General features: G+C 40.9%; 1 protein-coding gene across 8 annotated transcripts in view; it reads right to left on the reverse strand.

Moving 5' to 3' along the window:
- MRTFB (myocardin related transcription factor B) overlaps nucleotides 1-18231 on the reverse strand; it is a 335374-nt gene that overhangs the window by 24708 nt on the left and 292435 nt on the right. For 7 of the 8 annotated variants that reach the window (XM_074382207.1, XM_074382206.1, XM_074382209.1 and 4 more), the window contains 2 exons: nucleotides 8653-8790; nucleotides 2225-2472 (listed from right to left, as the gene is read on the reverse strand). In XM_074382207.1, coding sequence (XP_074238308.1) covers nucleotides 2225-2472; nucleotides 8653-8790 — 386 coding nt within the window. The remainder of the gene's footprint in view (nucleotides 1-2224; nucleotides 2473-8652; nucleotides 8791-18231) is intronic. The other variant, XM_074382210.1, reaches the window with a different exon arrangement.

Consider the following 18231-nt stretch of genomic DNA (forward strand, 5'->3'; position numbering starts at 1 on the left):
TTCTTTCTCCTCCTAGTATCTTGGGTCTTTTTGTATCATACTGTTCTTGGGTGACCTTGGTTATTTTAGAGGTTCTGAATGTCTGAGTAGGAGAGGGGAACTGAAACCTTAATGGAAAGACAAAGAACTGGGAAGAGTTCAGCAAGCTCACACCTCTCATGGATTGTTCCCATCTACAAAGCCAGTCACACAGCCAAATTCTTTCATTAAAGAAAAGACTGTTTCAAAGATACAAAAAAAAAAAATCCTTTGGGATTTTCACCTTAAAAGCGTCCTCATCTGGGAGTGTTGTCAATAACAGCAATTCCTCCTAGACTTGCAGAAAAGATCAGGATGATGCAGTTTTAAGCACAATGCATTGTGAATGGTGAGTAACCAACCACAAGCCATCATTACCATTATTATTATTATTATTATTATTATTATTATTGGTACCCAATGCCAAAGGAGGACGGCAGTGGAGGAGACCTCCCTAGGGCCTGGACAAAGGTGTAAAGTAACAGCAGCTTGTCTTTGATTCTCTTCGAATTCTCTTTGACCCTCACCTGATTCCCTTCCAATGTCAATAGCTCACTCGGGCCTGCTTGCTCTTAAAATAGTAACTGGATACAACGTTCTTTCTCTCTTCATCTCCATGCTCTGATGTTTTTGATTTAAGCACTTGACAGTCAGGTCTGAATTACTAATAGGTTTAATCTTAAGATATTTGAATCTTAAGAGGGGGAAAAAAGAAGGGCTACGTATGAGGGAATGCTTAGGCTACATGTAGAAAATAGAAGTTTCTACAGATCATGTGATTGTAAGTTGAATGACTTAATCACAGATAATTTTTCCTCATTAAAAAAATGGTTTTGCATGTTTTTCTAGAGTCAAATGCAAATATTACTTTCTCCTGAAAAGTAAAATGAAGAAAAGATCTTTGCATTTTTATGTTTCCCAGAAAAATTGGGAATGTATATCTAGAAATTTTCTTTATTACATAATTAAAATTAACCATTAATGTCTTGCTGCAAATTCAGTCTCAGAAATTGTCAGAATTCACTCCCTTCTGTCCCTCAAAGTTGGGCTCAAACTTTGAAAACACCTTCCTTCTACGTAGTTGCTGGTCACCAAGGCCTTTCACTGCCTTCTGAAACACTCAGTCTGCTGTCAGAGCTATTCATTGCCTCCAAATGCCCCTTCAATACCAGTGTCCAGCTGTTCTTTCTTGCATTTCAGCCTCACTGCATCAGCAGCCCACTCTGAAGCACTCCGTTGTCTATCTGCTGTGTCAAGCAAGGTCTTTTCTGCCCAGCTTCAAGTCCCCTTAGACACTGGCTCTACTTGATTCTATCTTCTACTTTTTTCTTAAAAATTAATCAGATTCAGCCAGGCGCGGTGGCTCAAGCCTGTAATCCCAGCACTTTGGGAGGCCGAGGCGGGTGGATCACGAGGTCAAGAGATCGAGACCATCCTGGTCAACATGGTGAAACCCCATCTCTACTAAAAATACAAAAAATTAGCTGGGCATGGTGGCACGTGCCTGTAATCCCAGCTCCTCAGGAGGCTGAGGCAGGAGAATTGCCTGAACCCAGGAGGCGGAGGTTGCGGTGAGCCGAGATCGCGCCATTGCACTCCAGCCTGGGTAACAAGAGCGAAACTCCGTCTCAAAAAAAAAAAAAAAAAAAAAAAAAAAAAAAAAAAAATTAGATTCTTTGTTTAGGCAACTTTTCTCACCTTCCAATGAAGAGGTACTGCTTACTCTACTCCTTCGTCTGTACTAGTACTCACAGCATTCCCCTGTGCCTGGAAAGGCCCTTCTCGAGCCTTTCACAAACAAAGATCCTGCCTTTTCCACCAAGCTTTCCTTGCCCATTCGAGTTTTCATGCCCATCTTTCTCTTCTTTTACCTGTTTATGCCAGGTCTCGCACTTCTTATGCTTTTCTCAGAGCATCTAGTACTGCTTTTGTGTTGTAATAGGAGGCAAATCTGGATGAGTAACTGTGAAAGGGCATTTCTAACTTATAAAAGTTCAGAACCTATTTTGGAGGACACAAACTGGACTGGAGTACTGCCTATTCTCAGCATGTGGACTTCAGACACTGTATGATAAGCTCTGATAAAAAAGAAAATACCCACCAAGCACAAATAAATGACAGTAATTGAATTTTGGTAACGTATAGTTCCTCATAAAAAAACCACAGGACACCCCGCGTTATGAGGATAGCATGGGCCCCGCCGTACTTGAATGGTGCAGGCAGGATGGTCTGGTAGTTGTAGTGCTGCTTCTGCTGACTCAGGATCTGCAGCTGTAGGAAGAGCTGCTGCTGCTGCAGCAGGCGGGCATAGTTGGAGTCCATCTGCGGCTCATTCTTCTCACCCTTCTGATCTGGTGGAATGTATTGGTGGTACTTTAACTTCTTCACCCGTGGTTTGGGATCTTTGCACTTTTTGCTACGGTGTTTGTCATTTGAATTTTTGGGATGGCTTTGCTATTTTTGAGAAAAAAAGAAAATAACATTTTAAAAGATGTCATCACATGAAATCTACTGTATTCTGTGCCTAAAAAATGATTTGAAATTAAAAAAGAAATGTACCTTACATACAAGTACGGTCACTTGGGAAAAAAATACGCTACATTCATTTCAAAAGCCATGAAAATGTTTGCATACTAATTCTGACCAAGAAATTTTCTCCTGCTACACTGTTCCCTCAGGGTTTGGGTAAGATACTGAGCGTGAGCTATTCAAACTCAATGCACACTGACCTTGGGTCTCCAGTGTGAACACCCTACCCAAGTAATAATATACACATATAATCTCCTAGTGAAAAACAGGCTGCATGATAAATATACAGTAGAGAAATGATTAAGTACACTTCTTCAAAACCATGTAATAGCTAAAAACTCAGTGGAAAATACGTGGGGAAAAAAAAAGCTTCCAATGAGAAGAAAACAGAATATAAACTATTTCTAAAGAATATAATACAAAAACTATTGAGTGAATTTTTTTCAAAAACAGTACATTTTTACTTTGAAACTGGGATGTGAGACCATGTTTCTCTCAAGATTAGCAATCAGATGATGTTTTCCTGAGTTTTTGTCATCTTCTCAGTTTGTAATTTATCAGATCACTTTATACTTTTCATTATTCAGATTCTAAGATAACTTCATCTGACAAAACCCATCCAAACAAACAAAAAACAAAATACAGGAAAGTAGGGCTTCTTTAGGGAATATATCCAACTTAATAAAAAGACTTGAGAAGTACTCAATTAAATGGAGCTATTGATAAGATCACATTATCTATATTCATATTCAAAGAATTAGGACACTGCCACCAAAGATAGGAAGAAAACAAAACTCGCTGCATTCTATAGGTTAGGAATAGTCTAATTCCTAATGTTAGGCTATTCTAGTATTCATACAGTGTGACTATTAACATTCCTTTATACATCCTTCCTTCTTTTATGTTTTAATATAACTGAGATGATACCATCCATCTATGCTTATTAGAAATGTGCCTTTCTCTCTCTTCACTTGATATGTCATGAATTCTTAAATCCCTCGTATAAAAGAATGATTCTGCAACAATATTTTTATGGCCGTTTTTACATAACAATTTACAGACATAGCCAGTGAGGTGCTGGAGCCACCTCTTAAGAGAGACAACAGTGCATCTTCTCCCAACTCTGCATTCAGCAATATCACATTGGTAGCCTGAAAATGGTCACTGTGGGAATATTTACACCATGGGAACTGGCAAAGGCTATAATCTGTCCTCTGAGCCCAGCCACTTACTAAACATTTACCCACATACTACTGGATATAATATAATCCAATTAATTAGTATCCTATTTTTAAGCACTGGCAAATAAGAATTTGTAAAAAGTAATTATGTATTGGAAATGATATATTCTTGTTAATCTCATCTCATGCCTTCAGACTTGACCATCAGGACCTGGCCTCCTCCTAGTTCTTAATGACTCCTATGACACACCTGAGACTCCCACTGCTCCTTACTTTCTTCAACATTACTTCAGTCACTATTCATGGTGATTTTAATACCCACACCTACAATCCTTCTAACATTCTGCTCTCTCAGTTCTTTGACTTCATTACTTCTAGATATCTCATCTCCTCTCTCTGCGAGTCACTGTGTGATTATAGCCTAGATCTCATCATTATCTAAACCTCACTTCCCAGCACTCTGGTATCTGATACCCACCAGGCGTTCTGTCATTTCGCTCCATCCAGGATGCCAACTATAACAATTATTTGATGCCACTGAGACCTACAATCCCTTTCTGTTCCACCCTTCATATGTTCCTCACTTACCTCCTTACCCAGCTATATCCCACGGTCCCCTCACTTGCACAGTCCCCTCTTTGTCATACACACCTGGCAAAACACTTATTAATTCTCTGTCTCCTTTTGTTTCTTGACAATGGCTCTACTGATGTTTTGAGCTAGGTAACTGTGTTGTGGGAGTCCATCCAGTGCACTGTTTGATATTTAACAACATCCTTGGCCACTACCCATTAGATACCCCTAGGAACCAGAAACGTCTCCAAGCATTGCCAAATGTCTGCAGTGGGAGACAAACTTACCCTGCTGAGAACCAGTGATCCGCTTCATGCCTGTACTCATATAACTGAAAGTGGCTACAGGAAAAACATAAAACCATGCTGACAAGTCTTACTTTAAGCTCATGACCACCTACTTCAAGGGCTCATCAGTGCTACCTGGCCAACCTGTTACATTTCCTTTAATTTTCCTACCCTTCTAGAATATTGCCTTATATCTTCTCTTCTCTCCCCAAAACTTTAATATTCCCCGAACCCCATTCTCACTGTCAACTGAGGTCTCATTGCCTGAACACTGAGAATATGTAAGTGATCAGCACAGAGCTTATGCACATTGTGAATGCCTGCCCCTGCTGGGACTCTGAGCGCTTTCCTTCCTGCTGGTGTTGCTGTCTCAGGCTGGCCCTTCCCTCAACTGGATTCTGTGTTCCCTTGGTGACACCTGGCTGTGGTTCCCTGCTCTTCTCCTGGATCACTCCCATGGGATCACAAACAGCTTCCCTGACCCTACTTTGCAGTGAAGCTACAGACGCATTTCTTTGTGCTCTCAAGAAAAGCTTTCTGTAACACCATCTCCAGCCCTGACTTTCAGGCTTTCTTGTGACCACCCATACCAAGTTTTCAGAAACTGTTCTTGTCAAGGTTGCTGTGCTTCAACGCAGCTAAACCAAGGCCAGTTCGCAGCACTCATCTTAACTGAGGCACAGCAGCCTTTGATACAGTTGCTCTCTCTCTTGTCCTTGAAATGTGCTGGCTTCAGAGCCACCTTGCCTCACTCTTGCTGGTTGTTTTTGCCGAGTCTCCTTTGCTGGTTCTTCCTCTCTCTCTCAAATGTTGGTGGTTCCCAAGGACTCATTTCGTGCATAGCTTTTCATCGGTACTTAGACCCTAGGTAATTTTACTGGGTTTCATGACTTTAAATGCCATTTAAACACTGACAACCTCTTGGCTAAGGTCTGCACTCACCTATCCAGCTGCCTCTAAGCCATCTCGACTAGTTGCCCATGCAGCACCTCACACTTCGGGTGTACTCCTTTCCATTTCAGGCATGGCAACTACAAGCTGCTAGTTGCGCAGACGCAAAACAGTAGATGGTTCATGACTCCTTCTTAACACCACGTATCCAACTTGTCCGCAAATCCTGCCAGCTTAGCCTTCAAATGCAGCCAGAATCCAACCACTTCTGTTATCTTGCTAGTTGCCACTGTCTCCTGCTGTACATTTTACCTGTCTCTGCTTCTACCTTTGCACCCTACTGTTTCTAATACATTTGCTCAAAATATTCCAGCAGGTTTTTCCCTTAGTGGTAATACAAAGCCTAACTTCTGCTTTTTTTTTTCTTTGAGACAGTCTTGTACTGTCACCCAAGCTGGAGTACAGTGGTGTGATCTCAGCTCACCGTAACGTCTGCTTCCTGGGTTCAAACGATTCTCCTGCCTCAGCCTCCTGAGTAGCTGGAATTAGAGGCGTCCACCATCAAACCCAGCTAACTTTGTGCATTTTTAGTAGAGATGGGGTTTCACCATGTTGTCCAGGCTGGTCTCAAACTTCTGACTTCGTGATTCACCCACCTTTGCCTCCCAAAGTGCTGGGATTATAGGCGTGAGCCACCGCACCGGGCCAAAGCCTAACTTCTTACAAGGCGCTACAGATGCTGGTCTCTGGCCACAACCTGGCTGCATAGTTTACTTTTTACCCCTCTGCTATTGCTGTTGAAGTCATATTGGCTTCCTTGTTCAGAGACTTCAGATTTTCTTCCCACAGATATCTTAATGGCTCTCACCCTCACTTCTCAAGTGTCATCTGCATATCTCCAGACCACCTCATTTAAATGACACACCTCTCCTTGTCCCCCCAGCATCCCTGTCCTCACATTATTCATCAGCAGGCACACAATCTACTTGGTTGTGTTTTTCTAAGGGTGGGGATTTGTGATGTTTTGTTCCTTGCTTTATCTATTCCTAGTACCCAGAACAGTGCCCGGTACATAGAAGGTGCTTGAATAAGTATCAGTTGAACAAATGCACCATGAATGTGTATGCTAATTGGAAATCAGTTTAATTATCAGGCACTCTAGGTATATATCTCAATGTCAAAAAACACTTTCACCTACTTATTCCTTCAGTCTCACAATAGTAATCATTTCACTATTTACCTGCTTATTTCATTATAAACATTACATTTTATTTATTTGCTTATGAGACAGGGTCTCACTCTGTCACCCAGGCTAGAGTGCAGTGGCATGATCTTGGTTAACTGCAGCCTTGACCTCCTGGGCTCAAGTGATCCTCGAACCTCAGCCCTCTGAGTAGCTGGGAGCACAGGTGTGCACCACCATGCCAATTAATTTTTGTGAACATTTTATACAGATGGGGTTTTGCCATGTTGCCCAGGCTGGTCTCAAACTCCTGCGCTCAAGTGGTCTGCCTGCCTTGGCCTCCCAAAGTGCTGGAATTACAGGTGTGTCACCGTGCCTGGCTATACATTTTAGTTTTAGTCCTTTAAAATTGATCTTAAGAATGAACTGGGTCTAGGATAATTTATACTTAAAATGGGCTTTGAGAATAATTGTTGTAGAGTGATAAAGTAATTGACCCAGCCACAGTCAGAAGGGCACCTGTAGAGGAGCACATAAACATAATGACCAGTGTTCCTCAGAAAAAATCTGCTATTACCTACCAGCCCCCACAAGTGAAGGATGGGAAACAGCTTTCCTTATAGAAACCTTGAAAGAATTCTGCTCTGTTTCCTAATGTGTTTCTGTTTCCTCCTCTTGGCATAGTCCTAGAAGTCCCTTACCAACCCCTGAATTTCACATTCTTCAACAATGCTGCTTCCTTTAGAACCAAAGCGCTCCTTAAAGACATCAGTGAGGAGCAGACATTCAGAGACTGGGAAGGGCAGAGAACACGTTTTCAAGATCAGCAGGGAAGGACGGCTGGGCATGCAGACCCTCTCTGTGCCATCGGGGTTGCATGCATGGGTATACTGGGAGAGGAAGTAAAAACTGATTTCCCTGGCAGGGTTACCTGCCACTTGCCACCCTATGGAATTTCTGGCCCCAATGCTACACCATGGAAGATGGGGAAATACACTAACGTATGTCCTGAAGCTACCAACACTCAGTCATGCTTACAAGAGCCTTCTCTCCCGGAAGGTCAAGGACAGTCCCAGGGATAGAGGGCTGTGAGAAAAATGCATCAATGCATCATGGTCATCTCAAAGATGCTCCCTTGTCTCAGGAGAGTGCTGCAACAGGTGGGGGAGGCAGGAGAGAGCTACACTTGGATTTGGGGGGCCCTTCCTAGCTCTGTCATTTCTTCTGTGGGCCTCAGTCTCCCCATCTGAAAGGTGGTGAAAAGGTAGCTAACTTACAGTATCATCTTTTAGTGTAAAAAAATTGAGATCTCTATTCTGCTAGACTATTTCTCACCTTACTCTCCTCACCCACCTTATTTAGAAGTTTTAAAAATAATTTTGAAAAGTTAAAATCTGTTTTTCTTATGTTTCATCTTAGTGGCCTGGGTGGCAGAACTGGGGCTTTCTGCATAGTCCAGTAGTTTGTTTTGTTTTTTAAAGACACAGGATCTTGCTCTGTCACCCAGACTAGGGTACAATGGTGTGATCATAGCTCACTGCAGCCTCAAACTCCCGGGCTCAAGTGATCCCCCTGCCTTGGCCTCCTCATAGCTGAGACTACAGGCATGTACCACTACCTCTGTCTAACTTTTTAAATTTTTTGTGGATATAATGTCTTGCTATGTTGTTCAGGTTGTTCTCAAACTCCTGGCCTCAAGTGATCCTCCCACCTGAGCCTTACAAAGCACTGGGATTCCAGAGGCAAACTACTGCATCCAGCCCCTAGTGTTTTAAATAGACCAAATTTTGTGCCATTTTTCTGAGACTATAGCACAACTGTAAACATGAAGACTCCAGTCTAGCAAGTCTTGGCATGGTTTAGTTTTCAAGACTTTGGGCTAAAAGTCAGGCTGAGCAACTTAGGTAAATGTCTTTGTCTTCTGTTTACAGGGGTATAGACAGTCACAAATAAAGCCACCTAACCCCCAGGGTGCGTCCAAAGTACCCACCTTCACCAGTGCTGGGCCAGGCTTTGCTGAGGACACAGTGTTTGTGGGGAGGACAGTAGCTGCAGGCCGTGAGGGAGGCTGATCTACAGTTGGAGGAGTTTTCAAGAATTCAGGAACTGCTGGGGACACTGAAGCAAACTGGTAGAAAAGGCAAAAATGTACAAGTCTGTGAAATTAATGATCATTAAAACCAGAAAAATCGCAATTAAAAGGGAATGACCTCGTTTTTGAGTCCATTAGAAAAGAATCAAAGGAAAAATATATGATTTCGTCTGAGGCCCAGCTGGTGGAATAACATGCTTTGCCTCAGTGGAGCAATCATTTAGTCTTTGCTCCAAGAGCAGTGAATAACTATAGGCAAGTAAGGTTAGACTGACTACGCTAGAGTATTTACTCAGAAAGATGGTCAGAACCATTCATTTTTGACAGGGAAAGAAAAGTCCAAGACACTTGTACGTCTGATCAAAACAATACATGGTAGTCATAAAGTCCGCTTGCTACATAGGTTATGCGAACCCTGGCTGATGCAAACGTAACCTTCAGGCTTCCCTGCAGAGCCTAGTGAATCCCTGTATCACACTCGACCCACCCTCCGGCAGCATCCCTTCCTAAATGCCCATGCACCCATGTTATCTGTAAATGTGCTCTACACCCTCTGTTCCTCTCTCCAAATCTGACCAGAACTGTCATTAATCATATTTCCCCATTTCTTGCAATAGAAGATTTAAAGAATATATTTTGGTAAGATTGACCTGTTTCACTGACAGCATTCTCTCACTTAAAAGAAGAAGCTACTTTGTTACCCAGGCCAAAATCAACAGTTACTGAATCTCAGTTTGGGGTCACATATTATTAACGAGGCTTTACTAACTAGGTTTTATGAATGCTCATTAGCAATCTACATTACATAGATCTTAAGTATTCATTTATTGTAACGAACAATTACTATTGTAATAAGCCAGTCAAATTTTGCATATTGATTACTACTTGTACTTACTATACCAGCCTTATCTTAAGGAAAACTGTCCTCTTCTGTCACTTCGACTTCCCTGAACAACTCTCAAATTCATTACACCAGCAATCAAAATCAGTTCTCTTGTTAAAGTATTTGCATTTGAAAATAGCAAACTGTGTTTTTCTTCCTTAAAATAAATGACCTGGAAACTCAGAGGGCTATTAGCAGCAATAAATATGAAGCTTGGCACATACTAGTTAACTCAAATATTTGTTTAATTGATGAATGGTCATTCCTTCTGGCTTTACTCAGTCTAGGTCACGTTCTCAAGCCCAGCTGAGATTGTGTGTGCGCGAGCACGCAATTCGTCGTGCGTGCCCATGTCAGCTCTCTCCCTGAGGTTTCAGCCGCTGATTTCAGGTTTTCAGTTGTTAGTAACTGTCAGTGTTGACAATATGAAAAAACTTACTTTGGAAGATGGCTGCCTTCAATTTCATTTTTAAACAGAAACGAGGGAAAGGGCTCGTCTAAGAGACTGGACACCTGTGTTCCAGCAGACTTCTGCCCCCAAAGAGTTTTGAGACATCGGGCTCCTCAGTGAATCTCTCAACAACCAAACCTCACACATAAAGTGAAAGATAACGTTAGCTGATAATTTCTTTACTGAATACAACTTTATGTGATTTATTTTCCTTTCACCTTGCATATTTTTTTGAAATGGAGATACTTATCTCTGGGTCAACTTTTACAGAGGGGCAAACATTCCTTGGCTATTATGTAACTGTTATATGAAGTAGACTCAAATGCTTGAATTCTGAACTCTATATAGATTTCCTTGCACATACGTCCTACTCACCTGGCAAGCTATTTTACCAGTCCAGCCCTCACTGACTGATGATGAATTTGAGAGCAGTAAGTCCTCATCATACGAAAAATAACTCAGGAACATGGATGTGGTATCAAATCTAAGATTTATAAAAAAAAAAGTCTTGCCTATATTACTAGACTGTGCCTAACAGACTGTAGCCTTGATTACTGATATGCCTATCTTACTAGCTTTTTTGGTATTTTAGTGTGACTTTGCTACCAAGAAAACCACAGATTCTGGCATAACACAAGAATAACCCAAATGAAATACAGGGATTGTTGACTCTACCTAATCTGAAGATAAGATATATCAAAACTTCTAATCTTGCCAGCCATTTTAATGTGCCTTAGAAAGGACCAAAACATAACAAAAGCCCCTCGCTTCCCCTACCAAACCCCATTTGGACTGTATCAAGGGGTCAGGTGGCTACAGTTACCAAAAGAAAAAGTGACAGTATTCCAAAAAGCGTTAAAAGAGTATCCAGGCCTGGAGCTGGGGGCCATTGTAGCAAATTAATGCAGGGACAGAAAACCAAATACCCTATGTTCTCACAAGTGGGAGCTAAATGATGAGAACACATCGACACATAGTGGGGAACAACACACAATGGAGCCTTCTTGAGGGTAGAAGGTGGGAGGAGAGAGAGGAGCGGAAAAAATTACTATTTGAGTATTAGGCTTGTACCTGGGTGACAAAACAATGTCTACATCAAACCCCTGTGACACACAATATACAAATATAACAAACCTGCATACCTGTAAACCTAAAATAAAAGTTAAGGCCAGGTGCGGTGGCTCACGCCTATAGTCCCAGGACTTTGGGAGGCTGAGGCAGGTGGATCATGAGGTCAAGAGATCGAGACCATCCTGGTCAAAACGGTGAAACCCTGTCTCAACTAAAAATACAAAAAAAATACAAAAAAAAAAAAAAAATTGGCATGGTGGCGCAAGCCTGGAGTCCCAACTACTCGGGAGGCTGAGGCAGGAGAATTGCTTGAACCCAGGAGGCGGAGGTTGCGGTGAGCCGAGATCGCACCATTGCACTCCAGCCTAGGTAACAAAAGTGAAAACTCCGTCTCAAAAAAAAAAAAAAAAAAAAAAAAAAAAAGTTAAAAAAAGCATCCAGGCCGTAAGAGATACTTAAACTTATTTTGTTCCATATAAATTCAACAATATGTCAAAATTTTAAAAGATACTTTTAAGATTTAAAATGTAAATAGGTTTAAATTGCCACCAAGACCTATGTTGACGTGCTGTTCTACAAAAATTTAATTTCAAAATGATTCTGAATCATTTCCCCAAAGAAACAAAAAAAGCTGCAAACTTTGCTGTGTCTTATTGGATCCGACCAATGTTTCCAGTACAGGCTACAGGTCACATGAGGGCCAGATCTTTAATTTTCTTTTTTTCTTTTCTTTTAAAAAAAAAAAAAATTTTTTTTTTTCTTTTTCAAGATGGGGTTTCACCATGATGGCCAGGCTGGTCTTGAACTCTTGACCTCAGGTGATCCACCCACCTCGGCCTCCCAAAGTGCTAGGATTACAGGCGTGAGCCACCGTGCCCAGCCTGGATCTTTAATTTTCATGAGAAAACCATAAAACAAAATGTCAGAAAATGTTTTTTAATGATGGATATTTATGCTTAAAAAAAACAAACTAACTAAAAAGGCACTTGTGATCATAAAGACTGAGTTTTCTCCTACTAGAAATGGTGACAGGAAAGCTTTGCTACAATAGAAAAAAACAGAAGTCAAAGCAAAGCTCTGAGCTGATCAAAGCTCTATCCTGTTTCAGGTGTTTGCACTGTTCCTGCTGCAGAAGACGGTGCAAATGCCAAGGGCCAGTCACTGCTCCCAGACTGTTCCTCTTTATTAGAATTTCTTTATGCAGCCTTGAGGGACAGAAACAAAGCTGTTTTGTATTGTATATTTTAAGTCAATAATGTGTTTTTCATATAGGATGTAGCAGACTGCTTAACTAAGATGGCAATATGCAAATAAATTAAAAATGCAATTACTCTTTAAATATTGTTTTCATATTCTAATTCCCAAATAGAATGAAAGAGTTGAATAAAACAAAAATCATGCACTGCATGTTTAATAGATATTTTATGCAAAAGTCTAGCTTTGTTAAAATGTATCACCTTGCATTGACCATCTGTTCCTGTAATATATATTTAAGCATTTCATTCTTAGAATAAGTAACTGAACATTAAAAGTGAATTAGCCGGGCGCGGTGGCTCAAGCCTGTAATCCCAGCACTTTGGGAGGCCGAGGCGGCTGGATCACAAGGTCAAGAGATCGAGACCATCCTGGTCAACATGGTGAAACCCCGTCTCTACTAAAAATACAAAAAATTAGCTGGGCATGGTGGTGTGTGCCTGTAATCCCAGCTACTCAGGAGGCTGAGGCAGGAGAATTGCCTGAACCCAGGAGGCGGAGGTTGCGGTGAGCCGAGATCACGCCATTGCACTCCAGCCTGGGTAACAAGAGCGAAAACTCCGTCTCAAAAAAAAAAAAAAAAAAAAAAAAAAAAAGTGAATTAATTTCCTTGCATAGAATCTATTGGACATTGAGTGGGTACCTGATGACCTGATTGGTAGTGAGAATTTGCACGTATCTCTGCTTTAAAAGTGCATTAAAAAAAATTATAGTAAAATGTACATAACATAAAAGTTACTATTTAACCATTTTTAAGTATATGGCATTAAGTACATTTATATTGTTCTGCAACCATCACTGCTAGCACTTCCAGACTTACTCATGTTCCCAAGCAAAACTCTGTAAACATTAAACAATGTCTGCCTGGTCCCACATTCCCCTCACCCCTGGCAACCACCATTTTCTTTTCTGTCTTTATGAGTTTACCACTCAAAGAATGTTATGTAAGTGGAATCATACAGTATTTGTCTTTTTGTGACTGGCTTATTTCACTGAACATAATGCTTGAGTTTCATCCAGGTATTGCAGAATTTCCTTCCTTTTTAAAGGCTGAACACTATTCCACTGTACATCTGTAGCACATGTTGTTTATCCATTCATCTGGCAGTGGACATTTGGGTTGCTTTCACAATTTGGCTATTGTGAATAATGCTGCTATAAGCAGGGATAGACAAATATCTGTTCTAACTCCTGTTTTCAATTCTTTTGGGCATATACCCAGAAGTGGAACTGCTAGCTCATTTGGCAATTATGTTTTAATTTTTTTTTTTTTTTTTTTTTTTTTTGTGACGGAGTTTCGCTCTTGTTACCCAGGCTGGAGTGCAATGGCACAATCTTGGCTCACCGCAACCTCCGCCTCCTGGGTTCAGGCAATTCTGCCTCAGCCTCCTGAGTAGCTGGGATTACAGGCACGCGCCACCGTGCCCAGCTAATTTTTTGTATTTTTAGTAGAGATGGGGTTTCACCATGTTGACCGGGATGGTCTCGATCTCTTGACCTCGTGATCCACCTGCCTCGGCCTCCCAACGTGCTGGGATTACAGGCGTAAGCCACCGCGCCTGGCCCTTAATTTTTTTTGAAGACTGAACATTGTCCACAGTGGTTATAACATTTCACATTCCCACTAACAGTACACAAGAGTTCCAATTTATCCACATCCTTCCAAATTTATTTTCTGTTCTTTTGATAGTAGCCACTGTAATAAGCATGAGGTGGTGTGTTGGGGCTTTGATTAGCATTTCCTTAATGATTAGTGATGTGCAGTATCTTGTTAGATGCTTATTGCCTATTTCCATATCCTCTTAAGAAAGATGTCTATTCAAGTCCTTTACTCATTTTTTTTTTAAACATAGACTGCAACAAAAACCACATTCAAACTTTTGCCCATTTTTGAACTGAGTTTTTATTTTGTTGTTGTTGAGTTGTGGAAGTTGTTTATATACAATAGATATTAGTCCTGTCCTCGTCTGTTTTGGATTGCTATAAAAAAATTTTGGCCAGGTGGAGTGGCTCACACCTGTAATCGCAGCACTTTGAGAGGCTGAGGTGGGCAGATCACGAGGTCAGGAGTTCAAGACCAGCCTGATCAACATGGTGAAACCCTGTCTCTACTAAAAATACAAAAATTAGCCAGGCATGGTGGCATGTGCCTATAACCCCAGCGACTCAGGAAGGTGAGGCAGTAGAATTACTTGAACCCGGGAAGCGGTGGTTGCAGTGAGCCAAGACTGTGCCACTGCACTCCAGCCTGGGTGACAGAGGTAGACTCTGCAAAAAAAAAAAAAAAAAAAAAAAAAAAAAAAAAAAGAGGCTGAGTAATTTATAAAGAAGTTTATTTGACTCATGATTCTACAGATTGTACAGGAAGCGTGGCACCAGCACGTGCATCTGGCAGGGCCTCAGGCTGCTTCCACTGTTTCTTTTTTTTGTAGTGAGCTCTCATGGGAACTACTGCAGTGAGAATTCACTTACCTCTGAGGGAGGCCATTAATCTATTCATGAGGGATCTGCCCCCATGACCCAAATGCATTCCATTAAGTCCTACCTCTAACTATGGGGATCAAATTTTGACATGAGGTTTGGAGGAGACAAGCATCCAAACCATAGCAAATCCTTACATATAATTTGCAAATTTTTTTCCTTTTTTTGGGATTGCTTTTTATTCTGTTGATGTCTTTTGATGCACAAAAATTTTAAATTCTCTTGTTATTTATTTATTTATTTATTTATTTATTTTTGAGACAGGTTCTCACTCTGTCACCCAGGCTGGAGTGGTGCTTTCATAGCTCAATGTAACCTCAAACCTGGGCTCAAGTCATTCTCTCATCTTAGCTTCTGGAGTAGCTAGGACTGTAAGTGTATGCCACCATGCCCAGCTAATTTTTTTAATTTTTATTTTTTGTAGAGATGAGGTCTCACTATGTTGCCCAGGTTGGTACTGAACTCCTGGCCTCAAGGGATCCTCCTTCTCTGACCTCCAAAACATCTGGGATTATAGGTGTGAGTCACTATTCCTGGCCAAAACGTTTTTGATGAAATCTAATTATTTTTTCTTCTGCTGCTTTGGTGTCATATCCAAAAAAATCAATCAAATATCATAAAACTTTCTCCTACTTTTTCTTCTAAGAGTTTTAGTTATTATATTTAGGTCTTTGTCCATTGAGTTAATTTTTGTCTATGACGCTAGGTAAAGGTCCATTTTCATTCTTTTTTGCATGTGGATATTCAGTTTTCCCAGTACCATTTGTTGATGACAGTGTTCTTTCCCCACTGGATGGCCTTGGCACCTTTGGTGAAGATCATTTGATCACATTACCTAAGGGCTTATTTCTGGGCTCACTGTTTTGTTCTACTGATCTATCTATCTATCTATCTATCTATCTATCTATCTATCTATCTATCTATCTTCTTTTCCTTCCTTCCTTCCTTTTCTTCCTTCCTTCCTTCCCTCCCTTCCTCCCTCCCTCCTTTCTTTTTCTTTCTTCCTTTCTGTCAATACCACAGTGTTTTTATTACTATGTCTCTGTAGTAAATTTTGAAATCAGGAAGCATGAGACCTCCAACTTTTTAAAAATAGATTGTTTTGTTTTTTCAGGATTTCTTAAGATTTTTCTACTTCTGCAAAAATCAACATAGGGATTTTGACAGGAACTGTACTGAATCTGTAGACTGTTTTGAGTAGTAGTGACATATGAATAATACTAAGTTTTCCATGAACACAAGATGTCTGTGTTTGACACTTTGTAGTGCCTTGTTTTGATTCCCTTCTTCTCTCCTTTTGCATTGCGGAAAAAAACAGCCTTTCGCATGCCCAAGAGTGTCTGATGCCACCTTGAAGCAAAACTACCATGATGACTGGTGGTTGGCCCCTTCACACTAACGTGTTCTGCAGTAAGGTCTTTAAACAATGCCTATAGCATAGATAACGCCTCATAAAGATGCTATCAAACTTCCCCAGTGGTGGCGTATTGGTGAGAAAGTCTGAAGATGTAACCAGCTGCCCATATTTTATCCTAAAAGCTTGCTAGATAAAGAATATCTTTGGAAGGCTGAGGTGGGCAGACTGCTTGAGCTCAGGAGTTTGAGACCAGCCTGGTCAATATGGTGAAACTCTGTCTCTACAAAATTAGCTGGGCATAAATGAATGAATGAATGAATGAATACTTTCTGGAGGGCAGGTGTGGACAACCACTCGAGGCTTTGCTTCTGTTTTCAAGTTCCTATAAAATATTTCTCTCTGAGAAACTGGATTGTCAGCCTCTTTCTTTGGCTTCTCAGCTTCCTTGGCTTTTGGGGGTAGATTTGTATATGCTTGTTCACAGATTCTACAGGCTTTTTGTTTGTTTCCATAGGAATTACATAAAACATCTCAGAATTATGACATTCCATCTTAGGTTGATGACAACTTCATTCACACAAAAATGCTACTTCTTTACAGCTTCACCCTCTCTATGTTACTGATGTCATTCACAAACTCCATTGTTTATATAATTGTTTATATAACATTGTTTATATAACAATGGAGTTTGTGAATGACATCAGTAACATAGAGAGAGTGTGGCCATTAACTAGATTTTTAATTTTTAATGAATGTGTCTTTTAAATCTTGTGGGGAAAAAAAGTAGAGTTACAAACCAAAATTATAATAATACTGTTTTTATATTTGTCCATGTATTATCTTTCTCAGATAACTTTATACTTTCTTTTTTATTTTTTATTGTATTTTAGGTTTTGGGGTACATGTGAAAAATATGCAAGATTGTTGCATAGGTACACACATGGCAGTGTGATGTGCTGCCTTCCTCCCCTTCACCTATGTCTGGCATTTCTCCCCATACTATCTCTCTCCACCTCCCCATCCCCCACTGTCCCTCCCCCATTTCCCCCCAACAGACCCTAGTGTGTAGTTCTCCCCTCCCTGTGTCCATGTGTTCTCATTGTTCAACACCCGTCTATGAGTGAGAACATGGCGGTGTTTGATTTTCTGCTCTTGTGTCAGTTTGCTGAGAATGATGGTTTCCAGGTTCATCCGTGTCCCTACAAAGGACACAAACTCATCGTTTTTTGATGGCTGCATAATATTCCATGGTGTATGTGTGCCACATTTTCCCTGTCCAGTCTATCATCAATGGGCATTTGGGTTGGTTCCAGGTCTTTGCTATTGTAAACAGTGCTGCAGTGAACATTCGTGTGCATGTATCCTTATAGTAGAACGATTTATAATCCTTTGGATATATACCCAGTAATGGGATTGCTGGGTCAAATGGAATGTCCTATTTCTAGGTCCTTGAGGAATTGCCACACTGTCTTCCACAACGGTTGAACTAATTTATACTCCCACCAACAGTGTAAAAGTGTTCCTATTTCTCCACATCCTCTCCAGCATCTGTTGTCTCCAGATTTTTTAATGATCGCCATTCTAACTGGCGTGAGATGGTATCTCAATGTAGTTTTGATTTGCGTTTCTCTAATGACAAGTGATGATGAGCATTTTTTTCATATGTTTGTTGGGCTCCTGTATGTCTTTTTTTTTTTCTTTTTTGAGACGGAGGTTTTTGCTCTCGTTACCCAGGCTGGAGTGCAATGGCGCAATCTCGGCTCACCGCAACCTCCGCCTCCTGGGTTCAGGCAGTTCTCCTGCCTCAGTTTCCTGAGTAGCTCGGATTACAGGCACGCGCCACCATGCCCAGCTAATTTTTTTTGTATTTTTAGTAGAGACGGGGTTTCACCATGTTGATCGGGATGGTCTCGATCTCTTGACCTCGTGATCCACCCGCCTCGGCCTCCCAAAGTGCTGGGATTACAGGCTTGAGCCACC

The sequence above is a fragment of the Saimiri boliviensis genome, chromosome 12 (genome assembly GCF_048565385.1).
Source record: "Saimiri boliviensis isolate mSaiBol1 chromosome 12, mSaiBol1.pri, whole genome shotgun sequence".
NCBI lineage: Eukaryota > Metazoa > Chordata > Mammalia > Primates > Cebidae > Saimiri > Saimiri boliviensis.